Source organism: Neolamprologus brichardi, chromosome 16, assembly GCF_056152115.1.
Source record: "Neolamprologus brichardi isolate AB-2024 chromosome 16, ASM5615211v1, whole genome shotgun sequence".
NCBI lineage: Eukaryota > Metazoa > Chordata > Actinopteri > Cichliformes > Cichlidae > Neolamprologus > Neolamprologus brichardi.
This window is the reverse complement of record NC_142119.1, coordinates 6,092,351-6,109,450: the sequence shown is the minus strand read 5'-3', so window position 1 is coordinate 6,109,450 and position 17,100 is coordinate 6,092,351. Positions and strand designations below refer to the sequence as shown.

Genomic DNA, 17,100 nt, shown 5'->3' with positions numbered 1-17,100 from the left:
TCACATTAAATGACTGGACTAAATATTCCAAATGCTTTCAGCTCCTTAATCTCTTCTTACTATGGCAGTAAATACCTTTTTAAAATTTATTTTTATTTAATTAAAAAAAAAAAAAAAAAAAAATCGGACATACTTTTAAAATTCACGTTTAGATTCACAAAATTAAACATTTAACATAATTCTGAAAGGACATTCAGATAACTGTATATTTTTCCTCAATATAACCCTCAATTCGATTACTTATCAATTTCCTTCATTTCCTAAAGAATTTATAATCAATTAGTCCTTATCTTTCCTTATAAGACCTGGAACTAGGAGACATCCAGAGTCAGCTGGCCCAGGATCTCGATAAGTAATACGTAATCCAATTTTCTTGCTTTTATTCCCCATTAACTCAAAGCGTTCATCATGAGGAGAAAGATAATTTCTCTACGCTGCAGAAGCAGATAAAAAAAACAAGGACCTTGTTTAATTTGATGTGAATTAAGAGTAATGTCATTAGCATAACCTACATACAGCGAGCAGCTTCAATAGTGTGAATGTATTTGTGAAGGTTTACTCTCCAGTTAGGGGATTTAATTCAGTGAGGCCTTTAGGAAGCTCTTTTGTTGGATTCCCCCGATTTAGATGACAAAATTTTCCAGTGAAACTGTGCATGTGTTCCTGCGTTAGGTCATAAACTAGCAAAAACTTACAGTAAACAAGGAGTTCAATCCCCAGACCACATCCTAGAAGAAAAAAACAAGTTAAAGAACATTAACAAACACACTACACTTACTACATTATATGCATACTATGTACATATTTATACTATGTTTTTAAACACATTCAGATTTTTGACTTCTGATAATGAAGAAAAACATTTTTGTTTATTTATTAAATTCTATAAAAGCGAATGAAAGATGACGTGCAAAACGACAGCACAAAAACATCTTATAAGTCTGGCAAACTTTTTGACAAGCAGATGTCAGAAACTGATGAACAACTCAACACAACATGTATAAGATCTATAACACAATTCAAAACTTTTATAAGAAGTCATTTTCTGCTGAAGTGCTCCAAACTAGCAGAGAACGTGAAAATTCCTCAATCGCTGACATCTAGCAACACGTTTGTTGAATAAAACCCTTAAAGGCCAGCCTTTCTTTGTTTTGGTGTAAGTGTATTTCCCCTTTCTGAAAACACGTTATTAAAGATAAACTGTTTCCTTGACCAGAATGTCAAAAACGGCAAACAATTTCAAAAATGTTTATTAATTTTTATACATAACCTGTTATATAAACACATTTTTACACGTCTAGTAATTTCCTCAAAAGCAAAAAGATGTTTTTCAGTGCCGTCTCATGTTGGGATTATGCACAGTAAAAAAGTTGAAGGGTGATCTTCACCCACAATAGCTACAGTAAAGAAAAAAACGACAGTTAGAAATGACAACAAGTACATCAGAAGAAATTGTGAGAGACCAAAAAGACTAAATAACCTTCATTTCATTCACTTGCTAAATACAACTTCCAATACTGATCATTTTAAATGATCGCATTGATTTAACTGAATGCTTTCAGAAGTTTCGTTTACCTTCATCCATGCCATTTTGTTAATTACATAATTACATGAAGTTCTGAGTAATAATTATTTTAAAAGACAAACAACTAGCTTGTCTTTCAAAGTTCTGAAGGTGTGCACTGGATGCTTTGTGAGAAAAGTAAACACAAAGTCTTCTCGTTGTACAATGTTCATGATATTAAAACCAAAGGTTTTCTCTTCCAAATCATGGTGAGCTGAAACTAAATCCCTTCCAGCTTTTATTAAAGCCAGTCTAAAGTAAGAGATTATTTTTTACTTTGCTGTATTCTTCTTAAAGCTGTAAGGCACTGCAGCCAGTGATATGCCCTTCTAAGCAGAAGAAAGTTTATGAGCGACAAGAAAAAGAAAAGTCAACACGGGCTCCGAGTGAACTAGAAGTTAGGTAGGTAAAAACCACTTTAGAGAAAACATCCGCAAAACACAAAAGGAAAAAATGTGAGGAAAATGATTACCTGAAGAAAAACAAAAACAATGTTATTACCACTCCAATCAACCTAGAAGCAGAAACTACACTCCACTGACTTACGTTACATACTTCACTGCAAGGACACCCCGGCAGCCCAGTGCTCAGAGCCACGAGTGTGAGCAGAAGTCAGTAAAAGAGAAAGGACGACTTTGAAAAGTGTCATAACGCCTTTCCAATCAACATCTCCAGAATTTTCTAAAAGCTATAGTGCACCTTAAAAACAAACATCGGATTTAAACTGTGAAACAAACTGCTTTTTTTCTAATAGATGTAGGCACAATATTTCTGCTGAAATAAACCTTAAAGCAATGAAATATTGAATATGGCATGACTATATACAAATACACACAGCAAAGATATTTCATGTAGCAGTGTGTGGGCTGAAGTACAGAAGAGCGGTGACCAACAATCCTTTTTTTGTTTTCTTTTCCCTTTTGTGAACCTGATGACACTTGCTGACGCACATCAACCCAAAGTCAGCCACTCTCACACATATGATCACACTCACACCTACCTTTAGGTAAACAAACACAGGCCACGTTTTAACTTGAGCTGGGGTCACACAGAGAGACAGGCCAGGAATAGAAAGGGACAGCCACAAAAAACCTTAAACAATATGACTGTGAGCATCACTCGAAGCCTTTTTTGTCCTTCATAAATCGTTCCACCAGATTAATTATAATAGCTGTTCTAGCAACCACTTAGCTTTGGATATGCAAAGAACAACCATAATTTGGACAGATTTAAAGCCAGTTTAAGGCCAAAGCAGTGTTGGGGGTTATTCATTACAAAGTTATGCATTTTACTACAATCATTTGTACTTTGGTATGTACCCTCTCTCCTCCTTAGCAGCTGGGCCAATCTGAACGAAACTTTGCACAGACATCATCACACATACAGCAATTATTAACATCTATATGCTTTTAAATTTATTTTAAATCAGAATTCTCTTGATTTTTCTCTATTCTTATATTATGTTTTTGTCAATAACAAGCGCTACTACTTACTGTGTAATAGGTCTGACAGCTAAAGCTTGGGCAAAATCAGGAAATTGATCTCGACAATGATCCCAAATACAGCAGCAAACCTCTAACAGAATGACTGCAAAAGAAAAGAATCGAGGTGTTGCAACGGCCCAGTCAAAGATCAGACCTCAAGTCGAGAGAAACCTTGTGGACTCAAACAATCATCTCAAGTTATTACTCTTAAAGCGGTTCTACAAGCAGTCGAATTGTGGGATGTACTCATTTTTTGCACACACACTTCTACTGCATTTTTGTGAAGCTTTGTGAAGTTTTTCACAGGACTGATTGTGTGAGACTAGCCTCTAATTGTTCTGAACGGAGCCACAGGGCTGTAATCTACCCATATGTATTATGGACTCATTCTAATAACATCATTCAAAGTAAATTAACAGTCTGAGCAGCAACTATCAAAACCACCTTAGATGCAAATTAAAGTATAATAAATGCAAGTCTGTCACAAACTTTAGTAAATCCCATTTGTATGATTCATTCAAATACTCTTCTCAAAAAAAATTACACTGTGTAAGGAATACATATGCAAAAATGTATTTGTCCATGACTTGGTTTTTTTAACATTACGATAAAGAGAAAACCAATTATGTCCTCACACTGGATACAAAGTTGCTTTCTGTGCAGTGCTTTCTTATAATCAAAGTCATGGAAAAGAAAACGACAGAGGAAGCGTGGCTGAAGTACTTTATCAAAGAGGTTTCAGAGTAAAATGTTCTCCATTTCTCAGATTTTCAACATTTTAAGTTTCATTTTACAGAAATAAAAATGCTTTTTTAAAATCAGCACAGATTAGGATTTGTTTTATTATTTTTTTTTTTTAATACATTTCCACTGTGTTCTGGAAACTAGTGCCAACCAGCAACAGCAACATGAGATTAAAGTCGAATGTAACGTAATTGATTTGAGCTTCGGAGGAGGATTTGTGGGGTTTCATTGACTTACAGTCAGTGTGTTCCAAAGAAGTAATCAGAGGAAGGTAAATGAACATAAGACTATGTGTGCATGTCCGCTACATGACCTGTGATTGTACACCAAACCACAACAAGAAAAACTGCTTATAACCACAGCATATACAGGCTGAGCAACTAAGGAGCTCTATAACCTTAACAAATTGTGACAACATCTAAAATGTAATCAAAAACTGACTTAGTGATTTGGAAATTATTTCAATTTTACATTTATTAGAAAATAATACAAAACCTACATGCAAATTTAACCTTTTTAGTTTAAAATTTTCTGTCTGTGAATTTACCATGGGTTTGTTATTCACTACCTTGTGTTGCTCACAGAGATTACTGTGAAAAAGAGTGTATACACCTGCGCAGCGCTAACATTTACATTTCTTTTTCACAGCAGATGGTTAATCAATTGATTTGATCATGTGATTTACAGCAGGACACAACTTAATGATGTTTTTCCACCACAGGATTACTGAGATATTGTGTGAAGAAAACTGTGGTTACAGAATATATGTTGATGATGAAAATACACTGTGTTGTTGAGGTAATGTTGGAGAAAATGTGAATGTTACAGGGGAGAAATGAATACAGTTTGAGACTGTCCCTATCGGGTGCTGCTGACAACGCCCACAGCAGTGAAGATTACTGAAAGAAACACTTGGATATATCAAGCGCACTAATAAAAGGTGACACACATCCAGACCAGCTCGGAGTAAGTGGCGGGAAGACCGGGTACAGGGGGGGGGGGGAAAGCCTCCAGGGCCCCTCGTCTCAATCCGGCAAAGAAACCAACTGAGCCACAGGTACTCATCAGAATGGCTGGGAATGTGCTGTGCATCTTCTTGAGCCTGTGGACCCTGAGTGGGATGACAGGAGCGCACTGGGACAGAGCAAACCACACCCAGTGCCCGCATGGGTTTTCAACAACTACTGGTGGCAGTTTAAGAACACAACCGCTCACCTAAAGAACGAGACTAATGGTTATGCTTGTGATGCCACTGGCTACACATTCTTCTGGACTGTGGCCATATAGCATCACTGAGAGCGAGACAGTTTGTTTGGTTGCCTTAGCAACACATCCAGGAGTAAACGTACTTGGAACACTGCCAACTTTTCAACTCCTCTGAACCTGAATGGACGGTTGATTCACCAGTAGCTGGGAAGGTGAACTGCTCTGGTACGACAGACCTGCTGGCCGGACTCCAAGTATTTGACTCGCTGCAGGACATTGATCTGCTAAACAAACTGGAAACAGGCCAGTTACTTATGTGTATGAAGGGCAATGGATTAGTCCACGTTGAAGATTAACCATGGAATTTGTGCGACATCACCTATTCTTTTGTCTTCTAAAAGAAGAAGGATGTAAACAGAGAAGCCTTTTGTCTACATTTACATCATGAACACTTGAGGTTTTGAGCCAAGAAGATCAAAACAGCTTGATCCAATTTCCTTTACAAAGCTTTTTCTGTAGTGACAACAGGACAGGAGAGGAGTTGTAAATGCAGATAATTCACCAGTTGACTCTGACCCCCACAGGATGCCTACAGTGAGATTTGGGGGGTTGATAGGAGTCATAAAGAAGGGTGTTGACCAGGCTACAGCTTTGAAGTTAGCTGAGAGCCACATGGACAAACAATAAAGTCAACTGATGTGTGTAAATGCCTATGTCTGTATACAGTTGTATTGTAGTGACATATGATTTTTGAGAATGTTTATTCTTCTTGTTTGACTGTTGACATTCAGTCGTTTACTTGCAGAAATGCATGATGAATCGCACGACAGGAGTAGATGCACCACAAGGCTGGATAGCTTGGTTAATGTCTGGTCCTTGGTAGCATCTTCTTTTGAAAATATTAACTCCTGTTTTTGGACTGTTGACAATGATTTGCTTATGTATAGGATGCATTTTAATGTGTATAAGATCAATGCTAACTAAAACGATATCTAATACATTTGTTAATTATGTACTTTTACAACAATATGAAATGACTGAAATGAATGACTTGACAGAAGCCTGTGTATAAGTGACGCCTGCGCTGAAAATGTCAAGCATGAGATGCATGACTAAGAATATACTACACAGGAATAATTTGGAGCATAAAAACAGGAGGGAAATGTTAGAGTGAATTGTTAAATGTTGTCATTTTTATGCTTACCATTTCTACATTGTTTTAACTCTGTGATGAAAGGAATTAATTCTTTTGTCCCCCTCCCCAGCCTCTCGAGGTTCTGGGGGGGCTGTAGTGTTTTATTGCAGATACATCCTATCTGGAAGATCTGTTTCTTGTGATGTTGCTCCTGCTTTTATAACCCTTTGGTCAGCAGGAGGTCACACACACACATTCTTACACACACACGCACACATACTCATATGCATACAGATGTTCACACTACGGCTGCTCAATTAATCGAATTTTAATCTCGATTACAATCTGGGCTTTCAACGATCATTAAAAATGACGGAGCCGATTATTAGCACCTCCCTCGTGCTTTACTCTCGCGCTGCTCCGTGTGACAAATCGAGCGCACCTCTCTGCATTTCGAACTCGTGTAACAACAATTAAGAGGACCCGAGGGAAGCTCGGAAAGCTAGGCAGAAGTTATTTGGAGAGGAGAGTGACTGCTGTTGGTTGAAAAGAGAGGTAAAAAAAACTTCAGTGGTGTGGAAACATTATGGGTTCGCGGAGTCAGACGTGGATCAAGTAGACACAGTGTGTAAACTTTGCTACGGTGTCGTAGCTGCACCACAGAGCAACACTGCAAAGTTCACTAAACATAGATGTTTACATTTTTCATTTATTTCTTATATTGCAAACATTTTCACTGTTATCAGTATTTGCACACTATTTTATATTATTTTTGACAATCTTTAAAGTCATTATTCAATACATTGTTATTGTTAAATAAATATCGTCAAATAATCGAGATCTCAATTCCAGTGAAAATAATCGTGATTATCATTTTTGCCATAATCGAGCAGCCCTAGTTCACACATATACATACAATGCCTTGTCTTAGTGTGTATTGTGTGAACTGCTTTCCCAATAAAAGGCAGTGAGAGGAGGCCGTCATTGGGGTCATTTTCGTGGTAGACACCGACGAGGCCTCCCTTGCAAGTAAATCGATCGATCGATCGCTGACTGTCTTGTTTTCTTCATGATGAATAAGTCTCTAAACCAGCGGGGCTTGTGGAAACACAGACCCAACATTTATTTTGTATCAAATGTGGGAAAAAAAATACATGAAACATTTTTTAAAACCAACCACAGGTCATAAGTAACATGGCTGCATATGAAGAGGTAAAGAATGGAAAGTGTTCACTACTTTCTGGAATATTGAATTAGATATTCAAATTGTTAAGCAACATTAAAACTGCAAGTAATTCACTGACTGTGGTACCTAATCTAATTCAAGTTGTAGAAATTCTACAGGAATGCCTGGTTATAAGGGACAAAACCAATGTTGAATTGCCATGATCTCCAGGCCTTCAGGCAGCACTGCATTTACAATAAAGGGGGAAAAAAGAAAAGATCTGGTTGGTGAAATCACTCTGTGTGCTCAGAAACTCTTTTCAGTGAACGACATTCACGGATTCAAGGTAATAACTCTACAAAGAAACAATGACAAGGATTTATCGGACCCAGCTCATTTAAGATTGTGGGAGTTAAAGATGTCCTGCTGTCCGCAAATCAACATTGGACATTTTTGGATCACAGCAGCGGTGGCCACCAGACTTTTACTGCCATAAAAACAGCTAAAAAAAAAACTAAAAAAAAAACAAGTTTTTTTCCAAAGTGTACATTGTTTTGTAGATGTTAAAAGTAGAATTGACACATTCTTTAATTCTTGTACAATCATGTTGTACAAGGACGAATAGTAGATAATTCAGTTCTTTTGTACAGTTATTTTTCTCCAAGTTATAAGCCTAAATTTCTATAATTTCCCTTTATGAATCCTTAGTAGAAACCTGATTGCAGACACATAACAGTCATTGGACCCCATTATACATTTTTCCCCCTAACCGACTGTGACTGAGAGCATGCTGAATAATGTAACATCATTTATTCAATGCTCTGGGGATACTAAACCTGTAATGATGATCACCCAATAAAAGAAAACATAACCAGCCTGAGAGTTTCAACTATGTGAGACATATTCTACAAGGACAAATAGTATGAACAAAGTGTTTGTACAAGAATAAAGGAATGTGTCTTCTTTGAAGGAAGGTAAAGAATAAAAGCAATGTCTGCAAAAAAAAAAAAAAAAAAAAAAAAGGCACAGCCTGGATTGACTGACACACACACACACACACACACACACACACACACACACACACACACACACACACACACACACAAAACAGGAATAAAGGGTAAGACAAATCCTGACAGTAACTTCCGACAAGCGCCTTTGCAGGAAACTCGAGGGTATTCAAAGAGGATGTGTGAATGACCCTCTAAACTCGGAAATCCTGCACTGGAGGAAGAAAGCCCACCCAGTACTTCAAATGCATACATGCATATATTTGCATGTTTCTAAAACTACAAGAGCATACCAGTGCAGTTTGTGACAGCAATTTTTATATACTCTTGAATCTCTGCAGAGAAATCTTATTTAACGTAGAAAGTACAACTACATTATGTTTCAGTCCATAGTTTCTATCAGACATTATTTCAGTCAATCTTGAATTGGGCTAGAGGAGGACGTCCTTGCTCGAGTCTTCAGTAACTCTTTCTTAAGAGCTAAAAAAAAAAAAAAATCTAAATTGAGTGAAGGGTGAAGCATGAAAAGTCAAGGCTTTCTTTTACATGCAGCTGAAAAGCTTTTTTATTGTGGAGTTTACCTTCCACGGCCCTGCAACACTTTATTGTGTCCTGAGAGAATGCCAAAGCTCTGAGCTGTATTTTTTCTGCCTCTTTGTTCGTTTAAGAAAGTGAAAGACACTGTGTGTCAAGGAGTGTGATGCTCGTGTCTTTTGTGTTTGAAATCATATACAACCCCAACTCCTGTGTAAAGTAAATAAAAACAGAAAACAATCACTTGCAAAACTCATGAACCCATATTTTACTCCCAAATAGAGCACAGAAAACATGCTGAATGTTTATGAAAAGATGGGCAGAGGTTCACCAGTCTGCAAGTCTGTAAAAACACAACGTCTATAAATAGAAGATTTGCAGAATAACGATGCTCCACTTAAATTTGTGATGACTTTGAATATCTTATTATCTGCAGTACGTAACGCCTTTAAAAGAAATATCTGCGTGCAAACACGTGGTCTTCAGGCCCTCAGGCAGCACTGCATTAAAACAGGCTTTGATTCTGTCATGGAAATTACTGCCTGGGCTCAGGAACACGTCCAGGACACAGTGTGCAATCCACAAATGCAGGTTAAAGCTCTATGATACAAAGAAGGAGCCATGTGTGAACGTGATCCAGAAACATTACCATGTTCTCTGGGACAAAGCTTATTAAAATGAACTGAAGCAAAGTGGAAAACTGTTCTGTGGTCAAACGACTTGAAATTAATTGACGACATCTGGCTTGCAGTTCAAAACTCTTGATCTTTGATGATATAGGGTGACATGGGTTTTAGAGGAACATATGCTCTCATTTATCTTCTTTAAGCAAAACCTTACATATTCATATTCAGGATAATCAGCAAGACGAAGCAGAACTGCGCATTACATCTATTACAACAACACGGCTTCACAGAAGAGTCTGGGCGATGAACTGGCCTGCTTACATTCCAGACATTTTACCTTTTAAAAACATTTAGCTCGTCATGAAATGAAAAAAAAATTGGACAAGGACGACCCGGGACTGCTGAGCAGCAAGAATCCTCGCTCAGACGAGACTGCGTCAACCTTCTTCTCCCCAAAGTCTAGCAGCGCCCTTCCTCAGTTCCCAGATGTTTACAGACTGTTAAATTAAAAAAAGACATGCTGGGTCCGTCCTAATGTTTGACGCACGATTCTCCCATAGAGTTCAAAATGACTTTATTTTTTTCTGAAAATGGGACATTATTTCAGTTCAAACATCTGATGTTTTCTACATTTCACTGCGAGTAAATTATGGGTTTATGAGATTTGCAAATCACTGTATTTTGCTTTCATTTACATGTTACAGTGTCCACATTGCTTAAAAATTAGCATTGCATCAATATTTTCCTCCATGGGTTCAGCACAATATAAGTTATATAGTTAGTTGAAATAGTCTTGAAAAAAAATAATAGCATTAAGTTTTATTTAGATTCACATATAAATTAAGATATCTGTGCACTTCATAGCAGGAACAGAACAAAACAAAAGCCTTGGGTTTCAAACACGCTTGGCAGACTATGACCACCACATGTTGGTCTCTGACGGAGAAAATTGACCTGTTATCCAGATAGTTTGTTGAGTTTTGGGTACATTGCAATGGTATCAAAAGCTAAGGAGAGATTCATAAATATTATGATGTAGCAATTAGAAGGGTCCAAACTTTTTTCATCATGGAGTCCAATTCTAGTAAGACAGGCACTGCTGACATCAGCAAGCTGCACCTTTCATCACACCTTTGAGCCACACCTTTGAGCCACATCTTTGTAACGGGACTTGAATTGAACCCCTAGCCCACAGATAAAACACTGATGATGACCCCAAAGTTCAATTACACAGCAAAAACAAAGAAAAGGAAATTCTACTGATGAAAAAGTTACACTTTACCTTTAATGTTCTAGTGGGGGCCCAGCCTGTGCCATCAATAGAGTGCTCCCGCAATAAGCTGCAGAAAACAAAAAGAGATACACAGCTATAGTATCTGCAATACTGTAAATGCTTGCGCTTTCTGTAAGATGCTTTGTGTGCTTTTTAATGCACAATGTTTTTTTTTACTGTAGACTACAAATTTGTTTTGCATTTGCATGCATTGTCGAGGATTCTCAAAGAATGAGGGCTCAGAGAAATTATTTTTCAGCTTCGGTTTTCTATCAATTTCTAGGCTAAATAGAAAATGACAACATGAGATAAAATGTCACGCGCTAGGAAGAAGTAATATTGGGGAGGGGTACACACAATTTACCTCAAACAGATTTCTCCATTCTCCGTGATATTGGGATGCCATATTCTGGTCAGACATCTCACTTTAGGAGGCTGGAAACCAACAAACCAACAATTCAGGAAGAGACACATTTAAGTTCTCTGATTATTTTAACATTATGTGATGTTTTAAAAGCAGTCCATTTCTACTTCCTATTAGTCTCCCAAATTACCTGAGCATCACTTCATACACGCTCTAAACCAACTTAATTAATCAGACTAAATTTCATTAGATGACAGACAAGACTCAGACACAGAGAAATGTCCAAGAAAGAAAACCCTCAACCAGAAAATAAAAACAGAGGAATCATGTTAGTATTGTTTCTTTTTTGAATCGTGTTGTGCAAACAGCAGTTAAAAAGCAGAGCACACAAAACCCAGCAGAGTGTCCAAAAATGGTCTAGTCATCATTTCTGGGCAACAAGGATGCGTCTGAGCCTTTGGTGCACGTGCCTCGTGTCCCGCTGTTTCTAGTAAAGCATTATTGACTTTTCTGACCTCTTTTCGTTGTTAGCAAATGTGACATAGGCCACTGTAAAAACAGTAAAATCATGTAATTAGAATTTTATTGTAGCTTTACAGAAGTGGTTTCAAAGATGATGTTTGAATTAAATAAAAACAAAGAAGACAGTAAGGAAGGTTTCTAGCTAAGAGCTCCCATTACTGCAGCATGATGAGAAAAAACATAGATAAATCTAATTTCCTGTGACACTATCGTCTACTTTTCAACTTCAAATGCACGTACTTATTCAACAAGACATTGTGGTGGTTTTTGTTTACCCTTATGAACAACGTTAACTGGGCAAAATAGATTTAAATACAGAGGATCTTTATTTGAGAACAAGCCACCACCAGCTCTTCAGTCCATAACTGCATTTTAATTTTTCAAAAAAACAATAAAAAACAATGTTAATTTCTAATAGTATATGATGTGAATATTTATTATATTTGTAAATTATTGTATGTCACTTATCTGTTCCTCCTGCTAACCTGTTAATGTTATAGGGGAGGTGACCTTATAAAACCTTATGGTCTTCCTAACCTCTCCTGCACAGTTGTTCTGATTTTTAAACTGTATAATATTATTATTATTATTGTTATTGTTATTGTTATTGTTATTATTGTTATTATTAATAATAATAATAATAATAATAATAATAATAATAATAATAATAATAATAATAATAATAATATTCTGTTGATTATATTTCTGTCCAAAACAAAAACAAACTTTTTGCTAATCAGATTTTTTTAAACAGGTTTAAGCTTCCCCATTATGGACTTGATGGCTACTTTCTTTTTCCTATAATGCTATTTGTCTGGAGCCATTTTGTTATGAAAAAAAGAGTAATATACAGTAGCCCCAGCAAGTCACAACACCCTATTTTCAAGTACAGCCAAAAAAGAAACATTTCTTATCGCACTTTTTATGACTAACACCTTATTACAAAGAGATTGCACTCATAAATACTTGAAAATGAAGAAACGCTGTTGCATGACACACACTGTTCACTTCACCCCGATAAGTCGGAGTGACTTGAGTGATAATTATAATTATGTCTGCAACAAACCGTGTGTTGTAATGAAAACATCAAACTGACAATAAGCAAGTACACTGATGAAATAAAGACTGTTTTTCTGCATCCTTGAACATATTTGTAGAATCATTCTGATGTCCTGATATCTACAAAACTTTATACCAGCAGCTACGTGATGCGGTTCTGATGAGAATTCAATTATATGGACTTAATTTCTCAAATTACTTGTTTCTATATCATGAAGTTAAGTCTTACACTGATGTCAATCCCATCTTGACATTTTGAGTACCTACATGTGACAACCAACTATTACATTTGGAGACGACAAAGCTATTAAACATAAACAAGTATTGATACTTCACATCTAACAAGAACTGGATTAAAGTAAAGTGAGGGGGTATTTCTGGAACAAATCTAACAGTTATTGAAAATGCTTCTCTTTGCTTGTGTTGTAATACTGTTTAACTGGTCAGTAAGACTAGAAAAGCACAGTGCAACTGACTGTCCTTTAATGAATGACCATTAATTATGATTGTGTTTCTGTTAAAGTTTATCGATAGATAAACTAATGTAACATTTTAGGCCATTTGAAATTAGCAGGTTATTTTTTTACATATAAAAACTTATAATCAAGAACTTCTTGTTCAACAGCAAGGTGAACATTTGTATCAGCTCAGATTAGAAAGAATTTGTTTTTAAAAAGACGTGAGTGTCAGTCTGATAATGAATAAACCCACTTATTATTCCCCTAACAGCTGACATTTTGAGTCGTAAGGTCGATCTGATTAACTGTTCATGGAAATTATTTTTCTTGGTGATTATTCAGGAAGGATCTGTCCATGAGCAAGATTTTACAGCTACACAGCTCATAACAAAGCCTCGCTTCAGGTCAGAGATACATGTCAAAATTAAAAGCAGTTTTTTTTTTCCATGATTAACAGGTGTTTAGCCCTCAGCCGTAAAAGGCTGACAGAGTATTATAGTCAGCCTGCCGAGCGGGCGATGCGGACATGCAAGTTTGTCAACATGATAACTCAAGAATGAGCAACGTAGAAGTTTTGAAATTTATACTACTGATGTATAAAGATTTTATTTGAGAATTGTAATTTGCTCCATAAACAGCATCTGCCTGTCATGTATAAGTGTATTTATGTGTTCATTAATTCCGTCTCTAACCCCCGACTTGATTCTGGCTCTACCATGAGGAGAAAGCCATATTTACAACCTGGAGAGCACAGACTCACAACTAACCTTGTTAAGATACAGCAATTATTAATTTAGTGCATCATATGATTTGTAAAGATAGTTCAGTTTAACTGCTGGAGTCAAGCCAGTAATAAATGTAGGCAATTAAAAAAAACAAAAAAAAAAACAGTTTTGCATCTTAACAGTCGCCTAGTTTACCTCATATCTCTGTTTTCGTTCACAGTTTGTTCAATTACTCACTCACAGATCCCCATCTACTCCAGTTAACTCTGGTGTACCCCAAGGCTCTGTCCTGGGTCCTTTACCTTTTATTATTCATCTCCTACCCTTAGGTAATATTTTCAAGAAATATAACATCCAATTTCACTGCTATGCAGACGACACCCAGCTCTAGGGCTGCCATGATTAGTTGACTAGTCACGATTACGTCAACTATTAAAATCGTCGATGACTAATCTAATAGTCGACGCGTAGTTTGAAGCTTTGTAAGATCCCAGAAGACGCAGGAATAAGTAGTAGGATTTAAGAGTGTAATAACGGACTGAAACAGAAGATGGCAGGACTGCATGTACAAGGATGCCAGCTGCCGTTAAACCCCGAAGAAGAAGAAGCTGTGTCCCAGAATTCATAGCGCGGCCCTGCGCAGTTTCCAACAATGGCGGCAGCTAATTAGTTTTAATATTACTCTTAATATTCTTTCTGGGTCACAAAATAAAGTTTAACATATTTTCAGGCGAGAATGTAACTGTGTAAACCTCAAATATCTGCTCAGTTTATCAAGACACCACATATTTTCAAAAGCGCTCCGACGTTTTCAGAGACGTCTGTTACCCACTAGCTCGATAGCTAGCCGGGGTTCAAGGCTCACTAGAGCCGTGAGAACAGCGGACTCCTGGCAAATCGTTTTCAAACCCACCACCGTCTTTCACTACTCAGGTTAAACATGATATATAAGTCACTTAGATAACTTAAAAATGTTATTGTTTGGCTTTTTTAGTATTTTCTTTGTTCCTGAGTAAATCGGTTTGGCTGAGATTAAAGTTATAGTTTTTACACAGCTGAATAAACGTCAAGCAGACAACTGATTATCAGAAGTGTGAGATGCTCGAGAATATACTCCGGTGTCCCGTTATATTTTAGATAGCAAGGAGTTTATTAAACTTCACTGAAACAATCTGCAAATTTCATTAAAATTTAATAAACTATCATCTTGTCTTTATTTTTAGTTAGCACATACCTTAAACACTTAAACCTGTAAGCTAATGATAGTTATATAAGAGCAGATGCATGCTGGTGCAATAAGCTGTACGTTTTACGTCCAATGGATGATGATCTGATTAGTCGACTAATCGCAAAAATAATCGGTGACTAGTCGACTATCAAAATAATCGTTTGTGGCAGCCCTACCCAGCTCTACTTATCTTCCACACCCACAGCTGCTCTCCCACCCACATCCATTTCTGATTGTTTAAGAGATATCACGGTTTGGTTTACTCACAATCTTCATAAACTTAATGGCAAAAAGCCCCCAAAATTTATTCTAACAGGAACCAAATCAAAACTTATTTTCATCTTCGTATTATTAACCGCCTTCGACCTTCACTCACTCCAAACAGTACTGCCATACTTGCCAATGCTCGTCACATTTTGCTTAGATTACTGTAATTCTCCTCTCTATGGTCTACCTCATAAATCTCTCCTTAAACTGCAGCTGCATGTATTATTTTCAGAATTAGACTTAAACAACTCCGTGTCAATTTCAAGATCCTGCTTCTTACTTTCAAAGCGCTTCATAACCTCGCTCCTCCATATCTATCTGATCTTCTCCATACGCACTCACCACTTCGTACACTCTGCTCTTCTTTAGCTTCCCTTCCATCTGTTCACCTGACTACGATGGGAGTCAGAGACTTTAGTTACTCTGCCCTGAGACTTTGGAATGCACTTCCACCAGACCACCAGACTACAAACTCTCTACTTTTCAATCACGTCTTAAAACCCATCCATTAAAACCCTTTATGATGATTCCGTCTTAGTCTCTTTTTACCTTGTTGAGCTTTTATACTTTCATACAATTTTTATTTTTCCATTTACCTCATGTTTTTATTTTGTTGCACTAATGTAAGGTGACTTTGAGGGTCTTTAAAGGCACCTATAAATAAAATGCATTATTATTATTATTATTACTACATTCCTTACATTAAGATCTAAATTATCTAAAATGATTGCTTTTTTATGCAGAAGGATTTGTGAAGCTATTATGAAGTGCTGCATATACTAGTGTGGAGCAAATAATGATTGTGTGAAAAAATGTAGAGCAAAGGGAGAAAAACAACACAGAATAAATACACTTACACAGAAGAGTATCAGAATAAATGCTTGGTAGGAAAAGAATGAGTGAAAGAACAAACAAAAGGAAGAGGTGAGCAGGCTAACACAGAGACACCCACGGGCACAGAAATGTGCTTTTCAAACCAGCCCACAGGAGAGAAACTTGACTACTCACCACCATGTTATAGGCTTCAGGGACATCTATTTCAAATTGAAACCTTCCACTTTGGTAGTAACCCTCATCTGGAAAGAGGATGACAAGAAAGGAGATTTTCAGTCATCTACATGAATACTGATTCTTGGTAGGAGATCACATTCATTCAGTGTTGGTGATCAGGACTTAAAAATAAAACAACAATAGAAGTATTTGAATTCAGAAAGACTTCAGTAAAAATGACCTTGAAAACAAGAACTTTAGCAAACACGTGACAAGAGCCACGCCACATCACACTGTCCACGATAATAAGAGTATCAGTTTTATGTGACATTTTGTGGCATCAGTGATATGGTGACACAGCAACACACAAGTCCAAATATGTCTGACAGCGAGAGCCATGTACCAGCTAGTATCAGCTGTGCAGTACTGCAGATTTTGCTATAGATTTGATACCAAGTGTTGCTGATACAAACACAGACAGTACTTAAACTACCGATAAAGTCAGCTTACGTAGGGGAGAGCAGTGTGTCGTTATAAGATGAATCGGTTTGTAATTTCTAAACACATTTTAATGACCACTAAATAACTGATTTGTACTGCTCACAACAATTAGTTAACACAAGTCACACCTTTCACCTTTATTATGCTAAAGATGGGGAAGTCATAGGTGTTTGACAAAAAAGTTATTTAGCATAATTCATTCATTCAGTAACAAAGTATCAATCATGTTGTGGTACTATTGATCC

The 17,100-nt window shown here is 36.9% G+C and overlaps 1 protein-coding gene across 1 annotated transcript in view; it reads right to left on the bottom strand.

Moving 5' to 3' along the window:
• ube2f (ubiquitin-conjugating enzyme E2F (putative)) overlaps window positions 1-17,100 on the bottom strand; it is a 50,527-nt gene that overhangs the window by 13,010 nt on the left and 20,417 nt on the right. Inside the window, exons 5-8 of the mRNA XM_006793676.3 lie at window positions 16,373-16,440; window positions 11,106-11,176; window positions 10,751-10,808; window positions 696-728 (exon numbers count right to left, since the gene is read on the bottom strand). Of these exons, the coding sequence (XP_006793739.1) occupies window positions 696-728; window positions 10,751-10,808; window positions 11,106-11,176; window positions 16,373-16,440 (230 nt within the window). The remainder of the gene's footprint in view (window positions 1-695; window positions 729-10,750; window positions 10,809-11,105; window positions 11,177-16,372; window positions 16,441-17,100) is intronic.